General features: G+C 52.2%; 1 protein-coding gene across 1 annotated transcript in view; it reads right to left on the minus strand.

Moving 5' to 3' along the window:
- The window catches only part of MAP3K14 (mitogen-activated protein kinase kinase kinase 14), a 53920-nt gene that overhangs the window by 9608 nt on the left and 23638 nt on the right, over positions 1-20674 (minus strand). The window contains exons 2-9 of the mRNA XM_010383629.2: positions 17130-17405; positions 15866-15935; positions 13814-14024; positions 13091-13705; positions 11480-11617; positions 1656-1785; positions 1315-1446; positions 693-797 (exon numbers count right to left, since the gene is read on the minus strand). Coding sequence (XP_010381931.1) covers positions 693-797; positions 1315-1446; positions 1656-1785; positions 11480-11617; positions 13091-13705; positions 13814-14024; positions 15866-15935; positions 17130-17385 — 1657 coding nt within the window. The 5' untranslated portion in view covers positions 17386-17405. The remainder of the gene's footprint in view (positions 1-692; positions 798-1314; positions 1447-1655; positions 1786-11479; positions 11618-13090; positions 13706-13813; positions 14025-15865; positions 15936-17129; positions 17406-20674) is intronic.

Raw genomic sequence — 20674 nt, forward strand, 5'->3', positions numbered from 1 at the left:
GTGCCTATAATCCCAGCTACTCAGGAGGCTGAGGAAGGAGAATTGCTTGAACCCGGCAGGCGGAGGTTGCAGTGAGCCGAGATTGTGCCACTGCACTCCAGCCTGGGTGACAGAGTGAGACTCTGTCTTAACGAAAACAACAAAAAAATTTGTGATTCTCTCTCTGGGCAAGAGGAATGGTGAGAATTCTGTTCTCCACCTCTTTTATATGCTTAACTCTATACTTCACAGTGGGCATGGATTATTTCAATAATCAGAGGAGTTAAAGAAAGATATTTCACTGGCTTTAGAGACCAGGCCCCTTGGTCAGCCTGTCCACTGTGCTTCCAGCCAACTGTGCTCAGAGGCGCAAGAGAGCTGGGGTCACAGGCTGGCAGTGCACTCCCCTGAAAAGGCCAGACAAGAGGCGGGGGGAGCCATGGGGCCTCCAAGGCAGAAGGCCTGGGACCTAGCAAGAGTCAACAGCCTTTCCCTCTCTTCCCTGTGTACAGGAGCATCAGCGATGAGCACCTGACATCCATGATCGCATTTCCGCGTAACAAAGAAACCTCGATAATCATCCAGACTGGGTGTGGGGCTTAAACACACAGGTGGACCTAAGTGTTCACATCTCAGTTCCCATTCTGGAAAGCATGGAAGGCATTTGGCGAATGAATGCACTGGGGGGCACAGCAGTTGGTGGGGGGCCTTACCTGTGAGCAAGGACTTCCCCAGGCCATCAGGTTGAAGACACACAGCATGGCCAAAGTCGCAGAGGGCTGCATGGCTCCCATCGCTGGACAGGAGCACGTTGTCAGCTGCCAGGCCGCCCCGGGGAGGAAGAGGAACAGGTGAGTCATGCCGGGTCCCAGCCCACCCTGGCTCGGTTTGGCCTGCCCTCCAGTGACGTAATTTTCTGGCTGACCCTACGTGGCAGCTGCTGCTTCTGATTAGTTTCATTAGTTGTGGAGGAAGGGAGGAGGGTATCAGTTCAGGCTAGAAGCAGACAGGATCTCTGAGGGCAAGGGGACAGGAGCAGGGTTTACTCTGGGGAACGCTGCCACTCTGCTCGCCTGCCCCAACCCCATACCAGGGGTCACCACTGGGTGGGAGCTTGACCTTCGGTTCTCTGTGGCCACCATCTACCAGAAACTACAGTGCTTGGCTAAGGGGTTGGAGAACATCATTCCCCTTCCTACAGGCAGAGTCCTGTCAGCCTGACTCAGGGCCTGCTACTGGAGATGACCAGGCTAGCCCAGAACTGAGAGGAGATCAGGCAGGATGGTGTGAGAGAAGAGCCTGCTGGGGACCAGGGCCGTGGGGCCTGGGCCTTACCTTTGACGTCCCCATGCAGAATCCTTCGTGAGTGGAGGTATTCCAGCCCCTCCAGGGCCTGGCCCAGGTAGTAGAGGGCCCGGTCCTCTGGGAGACAGCCCTGCTCCTTGACCAGCTGGCCCAGGGAGCCACCTAGGAGAACAAAGGCCAGGCTATACCTGGGACTTGCTCGAGCCTCCATGCCAGCCAAGGGCAAGAGCACAGGGCAGGTGGTGGAAAGCAGGGTCATAGGGTCAAGAGGTTAACAATGGATGGATCAGTGACCAAGGCCAACTTGGGCAAGACTCAGGGGGGAACCTCTGGCCCTGAATTTGGAGAAAGAGTGGGACCTGGCTCCTTACCTTCCAGCAGCTCCATGAAGATGTTGACCCAAGGCCCTTCCCTCACAGCTCCATACAAAGGGACAATTCTGGGTGAGGTCAATCCTGCACATGCCATCAGTTCCTCCGCCCGAAATACTTCCAGCCGCACCTGCAAGGGCCCAGAGGCAGCTGTGAGACAGACAGGATGAGGGGACCACAGCTGGGTCCCTGACATCCTGTCAGGACCCTGGTGCTCCACACACAGAGGCTGCTGACGTTTCCAGTGGCTATGCAGGGGCCTGGGGGGCCTGCTGGACCCTCAGAGCCTAAATATCCCGTGGCCTTGGTATCAGGAGCAACTTCCTGAACTTAATTAAAGTTCTGGAGTGCTGCCCATGTGCAAAAACAGCCGCATAAAAACTACATTCCGGGCTGGGCGTGGTGGCTCACGCCTGTAATCCCAGCACTTTGGGAGGCCGAGGTGGGCGGATCATGAGGTCAGGAGATCAACACCATCCTGACTAACACGGTGAAACCCCATCTCTACTAAAAAATTAAAAAAAAAAAAATTAGCCAGGCGTGGTGGCAGGCGCCTGTAGTCCCAGCTGTCGGGAGGCTGAGGCAGGAGAATGGTGTGAACCTGGGAGGCGGAGCTTGCAGTGAGCTGAGATCATGCGACTGCACTCTAGCCTGGGCGACAGAGCGAGACTCCGTCTCAAAAAATCCAAAAACAAAACCAAAAAAACTACATTCTGGCCGGGCGCGGTGGCTCATGCCTATAATCTCAGCACTTTGGGAGGCTGAGGCGGGTGGATCAAGGAGATCAAGGTCAGGAGATCAAGACCATCCTGGCCAAAACCCTGTCTCTACTAAAAATATAAAAATTAGCTGGGTGTGGTGGCATGAGGCTGTAATCCCAGCTACTCAGGAGGCTGAGGCAGGAGAATCGCTTGAACTCGGGAGTCAGGGGTTGCAACGAGCCGAGATCGTGCCACTGCACTCCAGTCTGGCGACGAAGTGAGACTCCATCTCAAAAAAAAAAAAAAAAAAAAAAAAAACGAAAAACCACCCCCCGCCCCCCAAGAAAACCAAAACCCTACATTCCTCATCCAGGCTGCTGGCACGCTGTCCGCCCTCAAATCTGCCAAACGTAGAACATTTTTTCCTCCAGCTAAATGTCTGGGCAATTTCTAGGATGTGGGTCCTTTTGCTTATCACCATCCATGTCTACTCTCAGAAGCTGGGCTTCTGACTTATCTGATGGTCAGGAACCAAGATTTGGACTCCATCGGGTGCATTTTGTTTTTCTTTTCTTCTTTTTTGAGACAGAGTCTCGCTGTGTCACCCAGGCTGGCATACGGTGACGTGATCTTGGTTCACTGCAACCTCTGCCTCCTGGGTTCAAGCGATTCTCCTGCCTCAGCCTACCAAGTAGCTGGGACTACAGGTGTGTGCCACCATGCCCGGATACTTTTTGTATTTTTAGTAGAGACAAGGTTTCACCATGCTGGCCAGGCTGGTCTCAAACTCCTGACCTTGTGATTCGCCCGTGTCGGCCTCCCAAAGTGTTAGGATTACAGGCATGAGCCACCGCGCCCGGCCTCAACACTTTTCTTAACTCTTGTAATTATTTGTTTCTTTCCCAGAGGACTAAAACATCCACATAGACAGAGCAGTGTTTATTCTATGTGCAGCTGTCTCCCAGCATCTGGGAACATAAGGAGGCTTCTGCGGAGGGGTTTGGCCGAGGGCACTCCCACTGCCGACTGGCAGGTCTGGGATCATCCACTCCTTTCGAAAGGGACCAGCAACTTGGTGGGAGGAAATAGGCCTTGGATATAAACATCGTGGGCTTAGATCCTGGCTCAGCCTTTTAAAACAAGGCAGCAGACTTCCCATCCACGTGTTTCCATATGCAAACAGCAGGGACAGTGGTATCTGCTCCTGGGTAGAGCAAGGATTTGGAAGGATGGTAACTGACACCAGGCCTGGCAACCAGTGGGCACTCAGGAAGTTCTAGCTCCCCAATTCCTCCAGCTCACATCAGAGAAGCTGGTACTTAGACTGACACTTAGACCTTTTTTTTTTTGAGACAGAGTCTCGCTGTATCACCCAGGCTGGAGTGCAGCGGTGCAATCTCAGCTAATTACAACCTCCGCCTCCTGGGTTCAAGCAATTCTCCTGCCTCAGCCTCCCGAGTTGCTGGGAGTACAGGCGCCCACCACTATGCCCAGCTAATTTTTCATATTTTTAGTAGAGACAGGGTTTCACCATGTTGGTCAGGCTGGTCTTAAACTCCTGACCTCAGGTGATCTGCCCGCCTCGGCCTCCCAAAGGGCTGGGATTACAGGTGTGAGCCACTGTGCCCAGTCTCTTAGACCTTTTTTTTTTTTTTTTTTCTGAGACAGAGTCTTGCTCTGTCACCAGGCCGGAGTGCAGTGAAGTGATATCTCAGCTCACTGCAACCTCCGCCTCCTGGGTTCAAGGGATTCTCATGCCTCAGCCTCCCGAGTAGCTGGGACTACAGGCACATGTCACCACACCCAGCTAATTTTTGTATTTTTAGTAGAGACGGGGTTTCACCATGTTGGCCAAGCTGGTCTTGAACTCCTGGCCTCATGATCCGCCCGCCTCAGCCTCCAAAAGTGCTGGGATTACAGGCATGAGCCACTGCGCCCGGCCTCTTAGACTTCTTAATAGACTTGCCCTCCTTCCCGGCTGCTGATGGTTCTCAAGTGAGCCTTGAGTGGCATCACCAGGGGGCGCTGGCAGTAACAGAACCAGCTTGGAAGCGATCTCCACAGACTTGCTGACTTGGCAAACAGCTCTGACACTGTGGGGTTTTTGGACTTTTGCCTATCAGTGGAAAATATCACCATTCTGGTTCCCTAATATCTGGTTTGACTAATCACCTCCTATGAACTTTGACTCTGCAGTGTTTCCAGCTCTAAAAAGCCTCTGAACCTGAGTTGGAACTAATTCAACAACAGGACTTGTTAGCAAATGTTTTCAGCCTAACCAACCCCAAACTGAGCTGAGGCACCCCGGGGCACTGCAGAGAACTCAGAAGGGTGCCAAATGGATATCTGACATTTGAGGGAAACAGCCATAGCAACATCTGCTGGACACCGCATGAACTACTTGCTCGAGACAGTTCAGCTTCAAAGTTCGATCACGTGACATTCCCTTTGATAATGTATCTCTATGAAGCTAGGTTTTTGGAGGTCACTGTGATTGAAAGTACTTCAAGGAGAAAATGTGGGAAATGAAGGTGGTGGTGTCCTATCTGATTTCAAGGGTTGAGATGTGCAACAAGGCATACGTCCCATTAATAATCCGGCTGTTTGGAAATGGAAGGACCCTTTTTCTTTCAACTTACGTGTCGCTTTTCAAATGGCTACTAAGTTGTTAGGATAAAGACTTATTTGACCTCATTGCTTCATACACAGATCTGTTGGGTATTTGTTTTGGCCTGGGTTGCCCTGAAACAATGACTGAGATATTAACAGGGCTGTGATCCAAAAGAGTTGGGGAAACTTGGCTTTAACTTTGCAGAAATCTGTAAGTCCTCTTAGAGTGTCCCGTCCATGCTAAAAATATTTCCAGTTACCCAGACCAAAGAGGGTGGGAGGAGATACTTCAAAACACAAGGTGCTTTAGAAGTCTGTGCCAGCGGAGAAAGCAGCCCAGCCTTTCAGGCCAAGCTGGCTGCCCGTGTGGCCACTCCTCCTCTCTGAACTTCCGTGTTCCTCATCCGTAAAATGAGGGGGCTGGACTGTGATGAGGATATTCATGAGAATTACGATCTAATGCCCACTTATCATTTCCCAAGCACTGGTAAAGCCCTTTCTAAGCATTAGTTATTCAGATCTTACAATAGCCTGTAAGCTGGTGGGATCATTATCCCCATTTTATAGATGAAGAAGCTGAAGCCTGGGCAAATAATTTGCCCAAGGTCACTGTGTATAAGAGATCACAGCCGGGCTTTTACTCGGGTAAGCCTGACTCCAGAGCTGCCAGCTACTCTGCCTCCTGAAGGCCTTTCCATGCTGAACTTCCTTTTTCTTTTTTTTGAGACAAGGTCTCCTCCCTCGGTTGGCCAGGCTGGAGTGCAGTGGCACAATCACAGTTCACTGCAGCCTCAACCTTCTTGGGCTCAAGTGATCCTCCCATCTCAGCCTCCCAAGTAGCTGACACTATAGGCACCATGCCCAGCTAATTTTTGTATTTTTTGTAGAGATGGCGTTTTGCCATATTGCCCAGGCTAGTCTTGAACTCCTAGGCTCAAGTGATTCTCCCACCTTGGCCTCGAACATGTTGAGATTACAGGTGTGAGCCACTGTGCCTGGCATCCATGCTAATGTTTTAAAATACAATCAGGAGCGAGTATCCCCGGGGGGAAGCACTGTCAGCAATGAGCCAACTGCCTGATCCAGAAGCCACTTCCCTCCACTCGACTGCCTGCACGCTGGACACTGGGAATCACCTTTTCCTCCTTGAACTTTCCTCTTGTTTTCTTTGGTATTCCTTTTTTTTTTTTGAGATGGAGTTTCGCTCTTGTTGCCGAGGCTGGAGTGCAATGGCATGATCTCGGCTCACCGCAACCTCTGCCTCCTGGGTTCAAGTGATTCTCCTGCCTCAGCCTCCTGAGTAGCTGGGATTACAGGCACCCGCCACCACGCCCGGCTAATTTTTGTATTTTTAGTAGAGATGGGGTTTCTCCATGTTGGTCAGGCTGGTCTCAAACTCCTGACCTCAGGTGATCCACCTGCCTTGGCCTCTCAAAGTGCTGGGATTACAGGCATGAGCCACCACACCCAGCATTCTTTGGTATTCTTTTTTTTTTTTTTTTGAGATGGAGTCTCACTCTGTCGCCCAGGCTGGAGTGCAGTGGCGCAATCTCAGCTCACTGCAACCTCTGCCTCCCAGGTTCAAGCGATTCTCCTGCCTCGGCCTCCCGAGTAGCTGGGACTATAGATGCCCGCCACCACGCTTGGCTAATTTTTTAGTATTTTTAGTCGAGACAGGGTTTCACTGTGTTGGCCAGGATGGTCTCGATCTCTTGACCTCATGATCTGCCCGCCTCGGTCTCCCAAAGTGCTGGGATTACAGACATGCGCCACCGTGCCCAGGTTGTTCTTTGGTATTCTTATCTGTTTTATAACATCAATAAAAAAAGGCATAAGAGCAATTTTATAAATTCTTTTGCAGATTCCAGGAACGTAAACTGTGTGAAAGGGACTACCACAGTACTGTGCACAGATGTCCAGTGAATATTAGAGGGTCCCGCCTTATTTTCTCAGCACCATCAAGGTATTCTCCTCTGATCCTTGTGCTATTTTCCTTCTAAACACATGTCCAGGACTGAAGGCTGCTCACCTTTACCCTAATATAAATGTCTATCCCCCATTACAACTCGGGTTCCTTCAGGTCAGGCCTGTGGATTTCACATCTTTCCCCAGCCCCTGCACAGTGTCTGTCACAGAGCCGGTGCTTGGTGACAGCTGGGTTGACTTGGCCAGGGTCACATTATCCCAGATCAGCGGCAGAGCCAAAGCGAAGCTCCCAGAACTTCACACTTGAGCCAGATGTTCTAAAAGGAGTGATTCTTAACCCTTTTTGGGCTACAGACCCCTTTGAGGATCTGGTAAATGATATGAATTATTTTTCAAAAATGTGTGATTGCCCATACATGCAACACACAAACACTTTTTTTTTTGAGACAGAGTCTTGCTCTGTCACCCACGCTGGAGTGCAGTGGCATGATCTTGGCTCACTGCAACCTCTGCCTCCCGGGTTCAAGCAATTCTCCTGCCTCAGCCTCCTGAGTAGTTAGGATTACAGGCATGTACCATCACACGCAGCTAAATTTTTTATATTTTTGGTAGAGATGGGGTTTCACCATGTTGGCCAGGCTGGTCTCGAACTCCTGACCTCAAGGGTTCTGCCCACCTTGGCCTTCCAAAGTGCTGGGATGACAGGCGTGAGCTACTGCACCTGACCGACAAACATTGTTTTGAATGAAGTTCCTAGAGTTCATGGATCCTATCAATCCACCACTGACTAGGATAAGAACTTCTACATGGCCGTTAAAAAGCATAAGAGAGTTGTATATGTGCCAATAAGGAAATCTGTCGTGATATATTATTGCATGACAAAAACATGGTACAGAATAATCGCTAGAGTAGGATCCCATTTTTTATGGGGTTGGGGGACAGGGTCTCACTCTGTTGTCTAGGCTGGAGTGCAGTGGCATGATCTTGGCTCACTGCAGCCTCTACTTCCTGGGCTCAAGTGATCCTCTCACCTCAGTTGCCCGAGCAGGTGGGACCACAGGTGTATGCCACCATGCCTGGCTAACTATTATTTTTTTTTGTAGAGACAGGGTCTCTACAAAGAAGTGCTAGAATTATAGGCATGAGCCCCACACTGGCTGATCTTTTTTGTTTTTGTTTTTTTGAGACGGAGTCTCACTCTGTCGCCAGGCTGGAGTGCAGCGGCACAATCTCGGCTCACTGCAAGCTCCACCTCCTGGTTCAAGCAATTATCCTGCCTCAGCCTCCTGAGTAGCTGGGACTACAGGCGCCCGCCACCATGCCCGGCTAATTTTTGTGTTTTTAGTAGAGATGGGGTTTCACCATGTTGGCCAGGATGGTCTCGATCTCCTGACCTCGTGATCCGACCCCCTTGGCCTCCCAAAGTGCTGGCTGGGATTACAGGCGTGAGCCACAGGCCTGACCTGATCTTACTTTTTTTTGAGACGGAGTCTCGCTCTGTCACCCAGGCTGGAGTGTTGTGGTGTGATCTTGGCTCTCTGCAACCTCCGCCTCCCTCGTTCAAGCAATTCTCTGCCTCAGCCTCCTGAATAGCTGGGATTACAGGTGCCTGCCACCATGCCCAGCTAGTATTTGTATTTTTAGTAGAGATGGGGTTTCACCATCTTGGCCAGAGGCTGGCCTTGAACTCCTGACCTCGTGATCCACCTGCCTCAGCCTCCCAAAGTGCTGGGATTACAGGCGTGAGCCACCGTGCTTAGCCCTGATCTTACTTTTAATTGCAAATATAGGCTCATTATAAAAGAATTCAAATGATACCAAAAAAAGCAAAAGTCCCCATTTCCCAGTCCCATTCTAAGAGGTAAATGCCCTTTGACAGAAATCTTTTCAGACTTTTAAAATTTCTTTTTTATTTCTATTTTTAACTTTTTGGTAGACATGTGATCTTGCTATGTTGCCCAGGCTGGTCTCCAACTCCTGGCCTCAAGCAGTCCTCCTACCTCAGCCTCCCAAAGTACTGGGATTACAAGCATGAGCCACTGTACCCAGCATGGACTTTTTATGCGTATATAAACAAGTAATTGTTTCTTCTATTAAAATAGGATCCTGGTGGGGCACAGTGGCTCACATCTATAATCCCAGCACTTTGGGAGGCTGCCCAGGAGTTTGAGTCCAGCCTGGGCAACACAGTGGGATCCTGTTTCTACAAAAAATAAAAAATTAGCTGGGTGTGGTGGTGCGTGCCTGAAGTCCCAGCTACTTGGGAAGCTGAGGCAGCAGGGCTGTTTGGGTCTCCAGGGCTGAGGCTGTGATCATGCCACTGCACACCAGCCTGGACAACAGAGCAAGATCCTGTCTCAAAAAAAAAAAGATCAAACAAAAACCTTAAAAAAAAAAAAACTGCATCAAATTCTGGACCCATGGCCAATCAGCATCTAGATCAGGATGTTCTAGAAGGAGGACGAAGGGAGTGCTGGCACCGCCACGTGACATCTCACATACTGGATTCTCCCCAAGAAGCATTGGGGGGGCACAGACTTACTCTGACCCGGTGTGCGGCCTGACCTCTGATGCTGCGCCCACCTCCCGGTCCCCACCCCCTCATCAGGGAACTGTTTCTCCTGCTCTTCCAGATGAAAACCCTTAAGGACACCACTGCCTTGATGGAAAGGAGGGGCTGTCTGCCCAAGCAGTGGCAGCTGTGCGGGCTGCCGAAGAGTCATCCCCACTGTATTCTCCGGGGTGGGAAGGAAGCGGTTCTGCGAGTGGCCAGCTCTGGTGGGCTTGAGCTGCAGCTCTGGTGCTGAGAAGTCCACGTCTTGTGCTTGGAGCTTTTCCAACTGCCTTGCAGTGGATGGGAGGGGCGAAACATGGAGTATGTATCCTCTTCCACTATATTAGGGTTGTTTACCTTGTTGCCTGGGAAGACTCTGAGGCCCTCAGCAGGGGAACAGCTGAGAAGCCCAGTGACTAAGCTCCCAGCGCTGGGTGCGCGTCTCTTCACACTCTCACACTCTCCTCCCACCACCTCTCAGGAGGGACAGCTGAGCCTTCTCCGGTAGCCTGGAGAGGGGAACTGCAGCTGAGCAGGTCAGGCGTGTGGTCTTGGCCTCCAAGTGGAAGATGATGATCCACACTGGCAAGAACTCAGCAAGAACTCAGCACGCACTCAGCACGTGCTGCCAGTCGGGGGTGGTGAGAGCAGAGTTTTCATATTTGACACAGTGTGTCTGAAGTTTGGGGTGGTACCTGCAGATAGTCCCCTCACCGGTCTCACCATCCAGCCCAAGGACACACTAGGGAAGCTGGGTTCATTCACATCCCAGTTGTCTCCTTTCCCCTTAAGGCCACAGGCACCCCGGACGGTGGTGGCGGTGTCTGCTCTGAATGGGGCCAGTGTGTGCCGGGCTTTTGTGCTCTGGCTACAGTGAGCATTTCCTGTGTCAGGCTGGTGCTCCAAAAGTTTTGGACTTTGGAGCACTTCAGATTTTGGGTTTTCAGATTGCGGATGCTCTACCTGTATTTGTTGCTTTCCTTTTGGAGATTGGAGCGTCTCTGACATAAGCCACTTGAAACAAGGTGTCTCTCTGAGCTTACTTCACCCTGCCCAAAGGGCCAAGGGGATGGTCCACAGAAATGCGCCTTAGGTCCTGGTGCTGGCTTTGAGGTTGAGAGCTTTGAGTGGAGACAAGGTGGCTTCCAATCAAGGTGATCCAAGAGTCAGGGGTGGGGGAAAGGTTGGTGATGGGGAGGAGGACCGACACCCGTGAGGCCTGTGGGTCTGCAGCTGCCACTGATGCTCCCTCTGGGCCCGGACAGTGTAATCTGACAGGAGGAGGCCTCAGTTCCAGGTCCAGCATGCCACACTGTCTTCTCTGCTCTCCCCTTCTAACATCAGTGAGATGAAGAGGTGGGAGAGGTGATTCCTGTCTTCTGTCTCTACTCAAAACTCTAGGACAACAAGTCTATCTTCTTTCCTCTTCTTCCTGAAGAGTGGTTGGAAGCCGAACTCTCAGGTCAGACAGACCTGGTCTGAATCAGGGCTCTGCCACCAGGCCACTGACTTCCTGTCTTGCCAAGCTTGATTTTCCCCACCAAGTCTGTCTTGTAGGACTGTGAAACACCTGGCCAACAGGGCAGAGCTCCGACTCCCACTGAGACTGGCCTCCTCCTGGAAGCGCCTGACAGGTGGAGACTACTGCTTTCCCCATCATCTGGCCCAGGTGGGGGGCGGCCCCCTGTGTGGTTCAGGGATTTTACCTCAGTGTGAATTTCATGACGCTCCAACCATCTTCCATGTTGGGACTTGCCCCTCAGGGCGCTGGCTATATTGAGACACCGAGGCCGCGTGTGTCGTCTCACACTGCCTCTCACATACACACATGCCAAGGGCAGCGGCCAGGCCAGGACACGTGACAGGCTGCTCCCTTCCAGTTCCAGCCAACCTCAGGTGGCCAGTGACAGCCAAGTTCTGTTCACAAGTCAGACCCACAGTCACCCTGCGACTGTCCTTGACAGAAAGCAGAGGGAACACACCAGGCCCCTTCCTGGCTTCCCTTTTCACTCAGCCCCTGAGCCCTGGCGTACCTTTTTGACAGCGCACTGGAAGCCAGTCTGCTTGTCCTCCATCCTGTGCACCTCTCCGAAGGAGCCTCTGCCCAGGCGGGGCTGGTGTGTGGCCCAGTGCACTTCTTCTCGGTACTCATAATCCACTGGCTTGAGTTTCTGGGGTTGGCAGGAGAGAGAGGCCAGTTTTAGTGGCCAGGGCAGCAGAGGGCTACAGGGCTACAATGAGGAAGGCCCTCCAGCTAGTGACCTTGCCAGGCTGCTGAGCTGAGCCCTCACAACCAGGCAGCCCTGGGGCGAAGACAGGGATCTGGGCCGGGCAGCACCGGAGAGGGGGTAGAGGAATGAGGTGAAGGCGAAGGAGGGGTTCATGGGCTGCGGCCACTGATCCTTGTGATGAAAAACATCCCAGACTTGTGATGGTGAAACAGAAACAGAACTGCCAATCACCTTGACAACGAAAAAACAAAACTCAGGAGCTAGGTGGAAGGAAGGGAGGAACAGTGAAGAGGGGCCGGGGTCAAGGATGATGTTAAAAGTGGATGGAGGGGCCGGGCATGGTGGCTCACACCTGTAATCCCAGCACTTTGGGAGGCCAAGGTGGGTGGATCACTCAAGGTCAGGAGTTTGAGACCAGCCCGGTCAACATGGTGAAACCCTGTCTCTACCAAAAAATACAAAATTAGCCCAGCATGGTGGTGCATACCTGTAGTCCCAGCTACTCGGGAGGCTAAGGTGGGAGAATCACTTGAACCAGGAAGGGGGAGGTTGCAGTGAGCTGATATAGCGCCACTACACTCCAGCCTGGGCAACAGAGTAAGACTCTGTCTCAAAACAAAACAAAAAATTAAAAAATAAAAAAGTGGATGGAATAAGATGGTGCAGTGGCTCACACCTATAATCCCAGCACTTTTGGAGGCCAGTGTGTGAGGATTGCTTTAGCCCAGGAGTTTGAGACCAGCCTGGGCAACACAGCAAGACCTCATCTCTACTAAAAAAAGAAAATAGCTGGGCGTGGTGGTACATGCTTGTAGTCCCAGCTACTCGGGGAGCTGAGGAAGGAGGATTGCTTGAACTCAGGAGATGGAGGCTGTAGTGAGCTATGATTGTACTACTGTACTCTAGCCTGGGTGACAGAGTGAGACTCTGTCTCAAAAAACACATTTATTAAAAAAAAAAAAAAAAAGTGGATGGATGGAATAAAACCCAGAAATCAAAGTTTGATAAAATCATTTAAAGTTATACACTTATTTGGGAAGTGAACAAGAGGAAAAAGGGAAGCAGGTGGGTGGTGAAAACAGGTCCCATCCTCATCTTCCGTCTCTGGGGGCCATGATAACATCTCCAGTGGCTCCTGGCTGATTCTCCTTGTCCTCAGCATGTGTATTATTCATGCAGTGCCCGCATTTAGCAAGCAGGAGGTGACCAACCAGAAGGACTCAGAACAGAAGATGCTAAAAAGGCTGTGAAAAGTGAGGTTGGCAGCGTAAGAGATGACACTTTTCATCCACAGTAAGCACTATCCTACTGTTTGATTTGTCACCACAGATAAGAGTGACTCTGATAAAGAGAGAAAAGCATCCCCCAGGTTACTGGTGGAGGGACGTATACAGGTGCTGGGGGATTAGTTACCTCAGTGAGCAGGACGCCCTCGCTGTCCTCAGTTTTGGGGCTGGGCTCCCGGGGTCTGGAGCCCCCTACTGCCCAGGTCTTGGCCAGGCTGGTCAGGCTGTGGGCCTGGCCTGAGCTCACGCTGCCTTGCAGAGCATGCACCAGGTATTCCTCCACAGAAAACTTCTCATGGGCACCACGAGACGGGCAGCTGGGCTCCAGGTGTGGGCCAGGCAGGGGCTTTGGACTGTCTACACAGGCCAGTTTGCTCAGGTGTGGGTGAGGCAAGGGTTGCTGGCTGTCTACACAGGCCAGTTTGCCCAGGAAGGACTCTAGGGGGTGAGGTTTCCAGGGCTGGAGAGGGTGGAATGGGAAGGGATGAGGCAGTCTGCTATAGGGGAAGGGGTGCGTGGGCAGGGGCAGGGGGCCTCCATCCTGGGGGTGGTGCAGTTTCCACACGTGGTTCAGACATTGCAAGGGGCTGATCAGTTTGTGGAGTTCCGATCGAGGCAGAGCTGGTCGCAGGCCCTCGCCAAGCTGCTTAAAACAGAGTTGACCAAGGCCTGGTTCCTTCAGAGGCTTGGTGAACTGTGGGGTGTTTCTCACATATGGGGTGCCGAGTGGAGACTCATCCTCCTGTTGGGAGAAACACAGCTGTCAGCACAGAGGGCCAGGGCCAAGGCACAGGCTCCAATTCCAAGGCCCCATGAACCTGCTGTCTGGGCAGTGGGTGGAGGGTCTCACCTGCACTGGGATGGTGCAGCTCTCCTGCTCAGGGGTCCTGGGGAGGGGTTTGGCCAAGGCCACTCCTGCATGAGCCAGGGACTTTGAGCTCTTCTTCTTCCGTTTCTTCCGGGCTTTGCTACGACGCTTTCCCTTCCAACACACACGGGCCATTTTGCCCTCGGTAGCATGGGCCACATTGTTGGGGATCTGATCAAGACTCTCAGACTGGCTGTCAAAAAAGGGACAGATTTGCATATTGAGCACGAGGAGGCAGGAAGATGCAATGGCCCAGACACTTGTATCTGGACTCCTGTAGATCCAAGGTCAAATCCCAGCTTGCCATTACTTGTGTGAATGCGGCCAAGTTTCTAAATCCCAAGGAACCTCAGTTTTCTCACTTATAAAATGGGTTTGGTATTTTCTGCCATGCAGGGTGGAAATGAGGTTTCAGTAATTTAGTTCATTTAAAAAGCCCAGCTCAGTGTCTGGCCCCAAGGCAAGTTGCCAAGAAGCTGTGCTTGTTACTATGGTGATGGGGTACAGACACAGCATTTCTTGGGGAGAGTCGGGGGAGCAGACACGGTTTGCTCACTGCTCTCCAAGGTCAGCTGCCCTTGGAGTTCCCAGGAGGGGGCCAGGCTCATGGCAGGCCTCTCAGCTCTGACTGAGCAGAGCTTGTTTCTGTTGCCTCCGGATGGAGGAACAGGTAAGGCTGGTCACCTCCACTCTCACGGTTCCTGGGGGTCCCTGGCTGCTGTTGAAGGTGATACCCTGGGCTGCTGCCTGGTACCGGGGAATCTGCCCTTCTCTGCTGGCCTCGGGGCTCATCACTGCCATGGCTCTAACTGGACTGGGGTCCCTGCCAAGTATGAAAGGACCTGGCAACAGATGGGTTGCTGCAACAGCTGTGGAGGAGATCATGGCCTCAGCCACCCTCCCTTGGCCTCATCTTCTGTCCCCACAGAGGAGGCAGACTCATGGCAGTCCTGGGGACCACTGGAAGCCTACAGGCTTCTCTTGGACAGCTGAAAGTATGTCTATCAAAGGCTCCTACTCTGGGCCAAAAGGCACCCAGGACAGCAGAAGGAATCCCACCAAATTCTAAGCCTTTCTTGGTTCCAAGGCAGCTGCCCTCCCCACAATCTTATCACTAGCAGGTTCCAAACTCCAGTGATACAAAAACCTGCCTGGTGATAGGGGAGGGAGCTTGAACTCTTGTTTTTTATTTTTCCCAGACAGAATCTCACTCTGTCACCAGGCTGGAGTGCAGTGGTGTGATCTTGGCTCACTGCAACCTCCAACTCCTGGATTCAAGCGATTCTCCTCCCTCAGCCTCCCGAGTAGCTCAGATTACAGGCATGCACTACCATGCCCAGCTAATTTTTGTATTTGTAGTAGAGACGGAGTTTCACCATGTTGGTCAGGATGGTCTCGATCTCCTGACCTCGTGATCCACCCGCCTCAGCCTCCCAAAGTGCTGGGATTACAGGCGAGAGCCATCACGCCCAGTGCTTGAACTCTTGTTTCAAAAAATCATCTGTGGGGGAATGCAGAGCCTGGGAACAGACTGAGCCCCACCCTGGCTTCCTTTCTACCAGGCCACCAAGTCTATCTGTCCCCTCCTTTTCTACCGCCTGCATCCCTACTTGGTGCATCTCCCAGGAGAAAAGGCACCGGCAGGTTTCTCACATAGAGGACAGTAGAAGGCCCCCTGACCAACCCGAACTGCGCTCACAGTCACGCAAGAATGGGAAGCAGCTTCTGTTCCCGGTACCCTCCCTGTTGATGGGAAACGAGGAGGTGCATTAAGGACTCTGAGGAGAATAAAAATAAAACGTCAAGTTGATGTGGCCCAGAAGCAGTCAGCCACAAGCTGTGAAAAGCCTTTGAAAAGCTTATTTGGCTGAGAGAGCGGCTCAGCCAGGAAAGCCTGGGCGAGTTCCAGGAGCTGAACCACAGGTGCTGAGGGAGGGAGCCCGGGGTCAGCAGGAGCGGCCCAGGCAAGCGCTGGGGACGAGGACGCTGGGTCCAGTCCCCGCCTTCCCACTCAGGTTTGTCTCCGCTGCTTACCTGTACTGTTTGGAACCAGCGATGAAAATGCGTTCTGAAAAGGTGGGGCTGAACTCCTGGCTATTCTCACCTAAAGCAAAAGGAGTTAGATTAGCAGAGTGGAGAAAAAATACGAATTCAGCACTTAGGGGAGAGACATTTTACAGAGACCCCCTCTGGCGCCTCTCCTTCCCCTCCTTTCCAGACAACCCCTGTCTGGCAGTCACCTCCCCACCAATGCCTCCTTCCCGCACTGTCTCCCCAGCTTCTCAGCTTATGGTCAAGAGCAGACCATGGCCTCAGCCACCTGCTCTGAAATAGCCATGCCTATAATATGGGGATCATAGGGTGCCTGCCTCACATCCTGTGAAGCTGAAGTGAGATGATCTCCAGAAAACGGTCAACACAGTGCCTGGCTCATAGGAAAAACAGCTCAGTAAATACCAGCTATTAGGTATTTATATACGTATGTACATATAAGTATGGATATATGTGTGTGTATTTTTTTTTTTAATTATGTCACTCACTGCATTTTAGTTTTTATTCTCTCATGTCTCCTCAAAAACCAACCAGGAGGAAGTGGGGGACGAGGGCAGGATGTGTGCGTGTGGAGAAACGCCAGCACGGCTGTCTAGCTCTCCAGGTTCCACTCCAAGAAGCCTCCCGGGTTGAGGGAAGGTGTTGGAGAGACAGGACTCCTGGCCCTACCCAGGCCTCGTGGGAGTTTCTGTCTCTAAGGGAAGCCACCATTACTAGTCATCATAAGGTATCATAAGTAGAAGCAGAAAGGACCAGACCAGGCCTCACCCTGCCATGGCCTGCCCCCCAGGACTGGCCCAGCAGGCTCAAGAGCATGGTGCTCATTCCTGGGGGTGGGGCCATCTCTAGGTGGAAGATGGTGAAGGCCCTACAGGCCCCAGTGGGGCTTTCCAGGAGACCTGGCCTTTCCTGTCTGGAGCCTTTCCAGATACTCGGGCTGCTCAAGGTCACAGCATAAGGTTGATGGCCTGCTTGATGATTCTGCAGAGTCCCGAGCGCTGTCTGTTACCTCTCTTCCCCTGCTCCAGTCATGATGGACACAGCCTCCCCTTGCCACATTCACCATCTGTGCACTTTTACAACCCCACCTTCCATGATTCTTGGCATAGACCTCTGGTTGTGTCTCGTGAGAATCTTATCTAGTAGTGGCACGGACCTCTCTCCTCCATAGGGAACCCCTGGGCCCAGCTACCCACCTGCAGGCCCACCCACCTGCCCCGTGCCCACAACAACCCCAGGCCCCTACACTCAGCCTGGGCGATGATAGAGATGGCAGCTGGCCCTGCCTCAGAGCCTTCCTTGGCTGTGCCCTTGGTAATCACGTCGTTCAGGATCTCCCACTTTCCGCAGAACACAGGGCTCTTCTCCACGGCCTCAAGCTTGTAGACGGAGCTCTGTTTCTTCCCCAGTGGCGGCGTCTTCTCCTTGGCTTTGGGGAGTTCCTTCTGCTGCCCCACTGCCGAGCCAGGGGCGCCTGGGCAGGCCATTTCCATCACTGCCATCTCCCAGGCTTGTGCTCACCCTGAGAGAGACCAAACACAGAGTAGGTCACTTAGAATCCCGGACCTGGGAGAATACAGGTCAGCCTTGGGTCGGTGAGAAAGGCAGGGGCAAAGGGTCTCTGCCTCTTTATGTGTGCCTCTGCCACCCACTCATCCTCCAAACATCCTCAGTGGTAACAGAGTCAACCTCTCAACATCTACACATGTTCCACATGGCACAGGCCCCCGGTCCTCCCAGGACCACAACATAAACAGCTTCTTCCACTGTGTCCAGCAAGGATGCCAGCCAGCTCCCTCTAGGACAGCTGTGGCACAAATGTCTGGGTCGGCTCTTTCTTGCCTTTATGGTGGCTGAATCTTTTTCTGTTGTTTGTTTTATGGCAAACTTTGCTTCCCCAGGACAGGGTGGTGAATCCCAAACTCCAAAACCATGGCCTCACCGACCCCCACATAAGCCTTTGGAGAGGACCCGTTGACATACACCATCCACAGCGACTTTCTCCAAGTGGAGAGAAGCAAGATTCTATTCTGTTCCCTAGTAGGAGGTAGATGTGTGTGTGTGTGTGTGTGTGTGTGTGTGTGTGTGTGTGTGTGTCCTACAAAGTCTAAAACTCAGCATGCAAATGGTGCTCAGCACGTGGTTCCTTGCCCAATGCAGTCTGTTTGTGGCTGTCCAGAAGGAACTAACATGCTTCCTCCTCTAATGTCCAGACTCATTGGCTGAAAACTTCTAGGTATCACTTTTCGTTCAGGCAACATCAGGAGTAGAATTTATACTAAAGGCCCTAACACCAACCTATACCTCTAGAAATAAAGAATAAAGCACAAGAATTCACGTCTCTCTGGGTTCTGTCTTGCCCAGCCCTAGGAAGCTGCAAAGAAGAGCAAACCAGAGTTGCCAACAACCTGTGCAAACAGCCTGCAGACTGGAATTGGCAAAAAAGAGAAGAGCACTGATTTGAGACTGTTACCATTTGGAAACCTTTTTAAAGACTGGGAGTTTTTAAAGGGCAGGACCCCTCTCAGGCATGACTTGCCTTAGAAACAGCCTGAGAAGGTCCCAAATGCAGAGAGATTTTTAATAACTGCTCTCTGATGGTAGGTTTGTCTTAAAGCTGCTACTAACAGAAATCATCTTCCTTGCGGTAACTCTGTGAACCCTGGATCACGACTCTGCTTCTGGGGCAGACAGGCACACCACCTGAAGCTGAGCTCTAAGGCCTCTGGCCTTTTGCCCTGTGATGCCTGAGGACTGAATGAGATGGTGGGAAACTGAGGTACTAAGTTGAAGCCTTTCTCCTTCTGAATCTGCCTCACTGGTCTTCCCACCTCGATGGCTCTGAAAGGTTCTGCCAGCTTGGCTGGGGTGTGTGGTGGGGTTTGTTGTTCACCATTGATTAGTCCCTTGCATCTCTGTCTTCAAGAGTCTCCTAGCTCTGAACTCGGAGCAGCTCCAGCTTCCGCAAGGATGCCTGGATTTGGTTCCAAACACCAGATGCTGAGGAGGCCGAACGGGTGGCCTCACTGTTACCTGAGGATCTTAAGAAGTCTGAGGGGGCTGGGCACTGGTGGCCCATGCCTAAAATCCCAGCACTTTGGGAGAATGAGGCAGGAGGATTACTGGAGCCCAGGAGTTCAAGATCAGCCTGGGCAACATGGTGGAACCCCGTCTCTACAAAAAATACAAAAAATCACCTGGGGTGGTGGCATGTGCTGTAGTCCCAGCAACTCTAGAGGCTGCAGTGGGAGGAATGCTTGAACCCAGGAGGTTGAGGCTGCAGTGAGTTGAGATTGCACCATTGCATTCTCCAGCCTGAGTGACAGAACAAGACCCTGTCTCTAAAAGAAAAAAAAAAAAAAAGTCTAAAGGGTGTTCTGAATCCAATTAGGTAAAAGCCCTTCAAGGCTGGCTATACCTCTTGTAACGGTACTTTCATCCCACCTCACATCTCCCCACCCCACTCGACCTCCAGAAAAGAAACTGACCTAAGCCCAGAGCCGATCCCACCTTTCTCAGCCTCTTTACCAGGGGAAACGAGATCTTAAGAACAGACCAAAAAGTCTCCAAACCTAACAGCAGTAGGGAGTGCCCACTGGGAGCTCGATGTGACCTTGACCTCCTCATTTCTATCTGAAGAAGCTGAGGCCTAATTCAGTGGAGACTTGCCCAAGGTCACCCAACCCACGTGTGACAGGGCATGGTCAGGACCCAGACCCTAGGTTCTTTAGGCTATGATGCCCACTCCCCAAGCTCCCGGGTTACAGGCGAATGCAGAAGGGGACACGAAGGTCCTCCCTGGTCAAGAAGCCCTGGGGCTTCCTGCTGGAGTGAAGAGACTCCTGAGGGCAGAGGTGGGGCCCTGCACACAGTGCCTCCCCAGTGTATAGCACGGGGGCCACAGACCAGGCAACTGACGCTGGCTGAATGAGGGACTCAAAGGACAAAGATTGCTTTTCCATAACCTTTGGAGACACGATGATCCTGAATGCTGAGGAGGAAGAGAGAGTCCTGCCTGATGAATGAGAAAAATGAGGCCAGGTGGTATAGCTGCTGCTCTGAGGGTGCGTGGCTATTAGAGATCTGGCTGTGTGGGGGCTCTGATAGCCTGTCCCTGCCCGGCATGGCCCAACGGAGGCTTCTGGATAGGTCATCCTGAGCTAGAACTCCTCCAGAGAGGGTGCAGGGCATCCCGAGTCCCAGAGTTGTCCTTTCATATCGGTGCTGGGTAGGCAGCTGTCCAGGGCCCTAGTCGCCCCTCTGTGGGCACACCAGGCTCCCCTCTCCCCAGAGAAGTGGAAGCTGAGGCTGAAGCAGCCATGCTCAGAGCCTCCTCTGCAGTTCCCTGATGACTCATCCAACAGCCTGGCAGGCAGACAGTAACAAGGAGGCTGTTGAGAAGCTGACCCAGCAGATGGCAGCTGAACTTGTGAAGGGCATGGGGAAAACAGGCTGACCCTCACCTCCCAGGGGCACAAATCACGGCCTGGGAGCTGTAAAGCTCCTCCTGTGGCTGGCTTTTCTGTGCCACATCACCATGACTCAGACCCTCACTGACAGCCTCCAAGTTCAAGAGGCTATTCTTGGGACACTCTGGCCTGACAGTGGCTCTCCCCAAACACCTCCCACACAGACACACATGCACACATACACATGCACACACAGACACATACACATACATATGCACTTGCTTCCTCTCTCCTTCCCTAATTCTATCTGTGCTCTCGTCTACAAAAATCATGGTTCTGTATTAAGCCCAGGACTACTGGCTAGGGGGCCTTCCCAGCCCTG

Source organism: Rhinopithecus roxellana, chromosome 19, assembly GCF_007565055.1.
Source record: "Rhinopithecus roxellana isolate Shanxi Qingling chromosome 19, ASM756505v1, whole genome shotgun sequence".
NCBI classification, from domain to species: Eukaryota; Metazoa; Chordata; class Mammalia; order Primates; family Cercopithecidae; genus Rhinopithecus; species Rhinopithecus roxellana.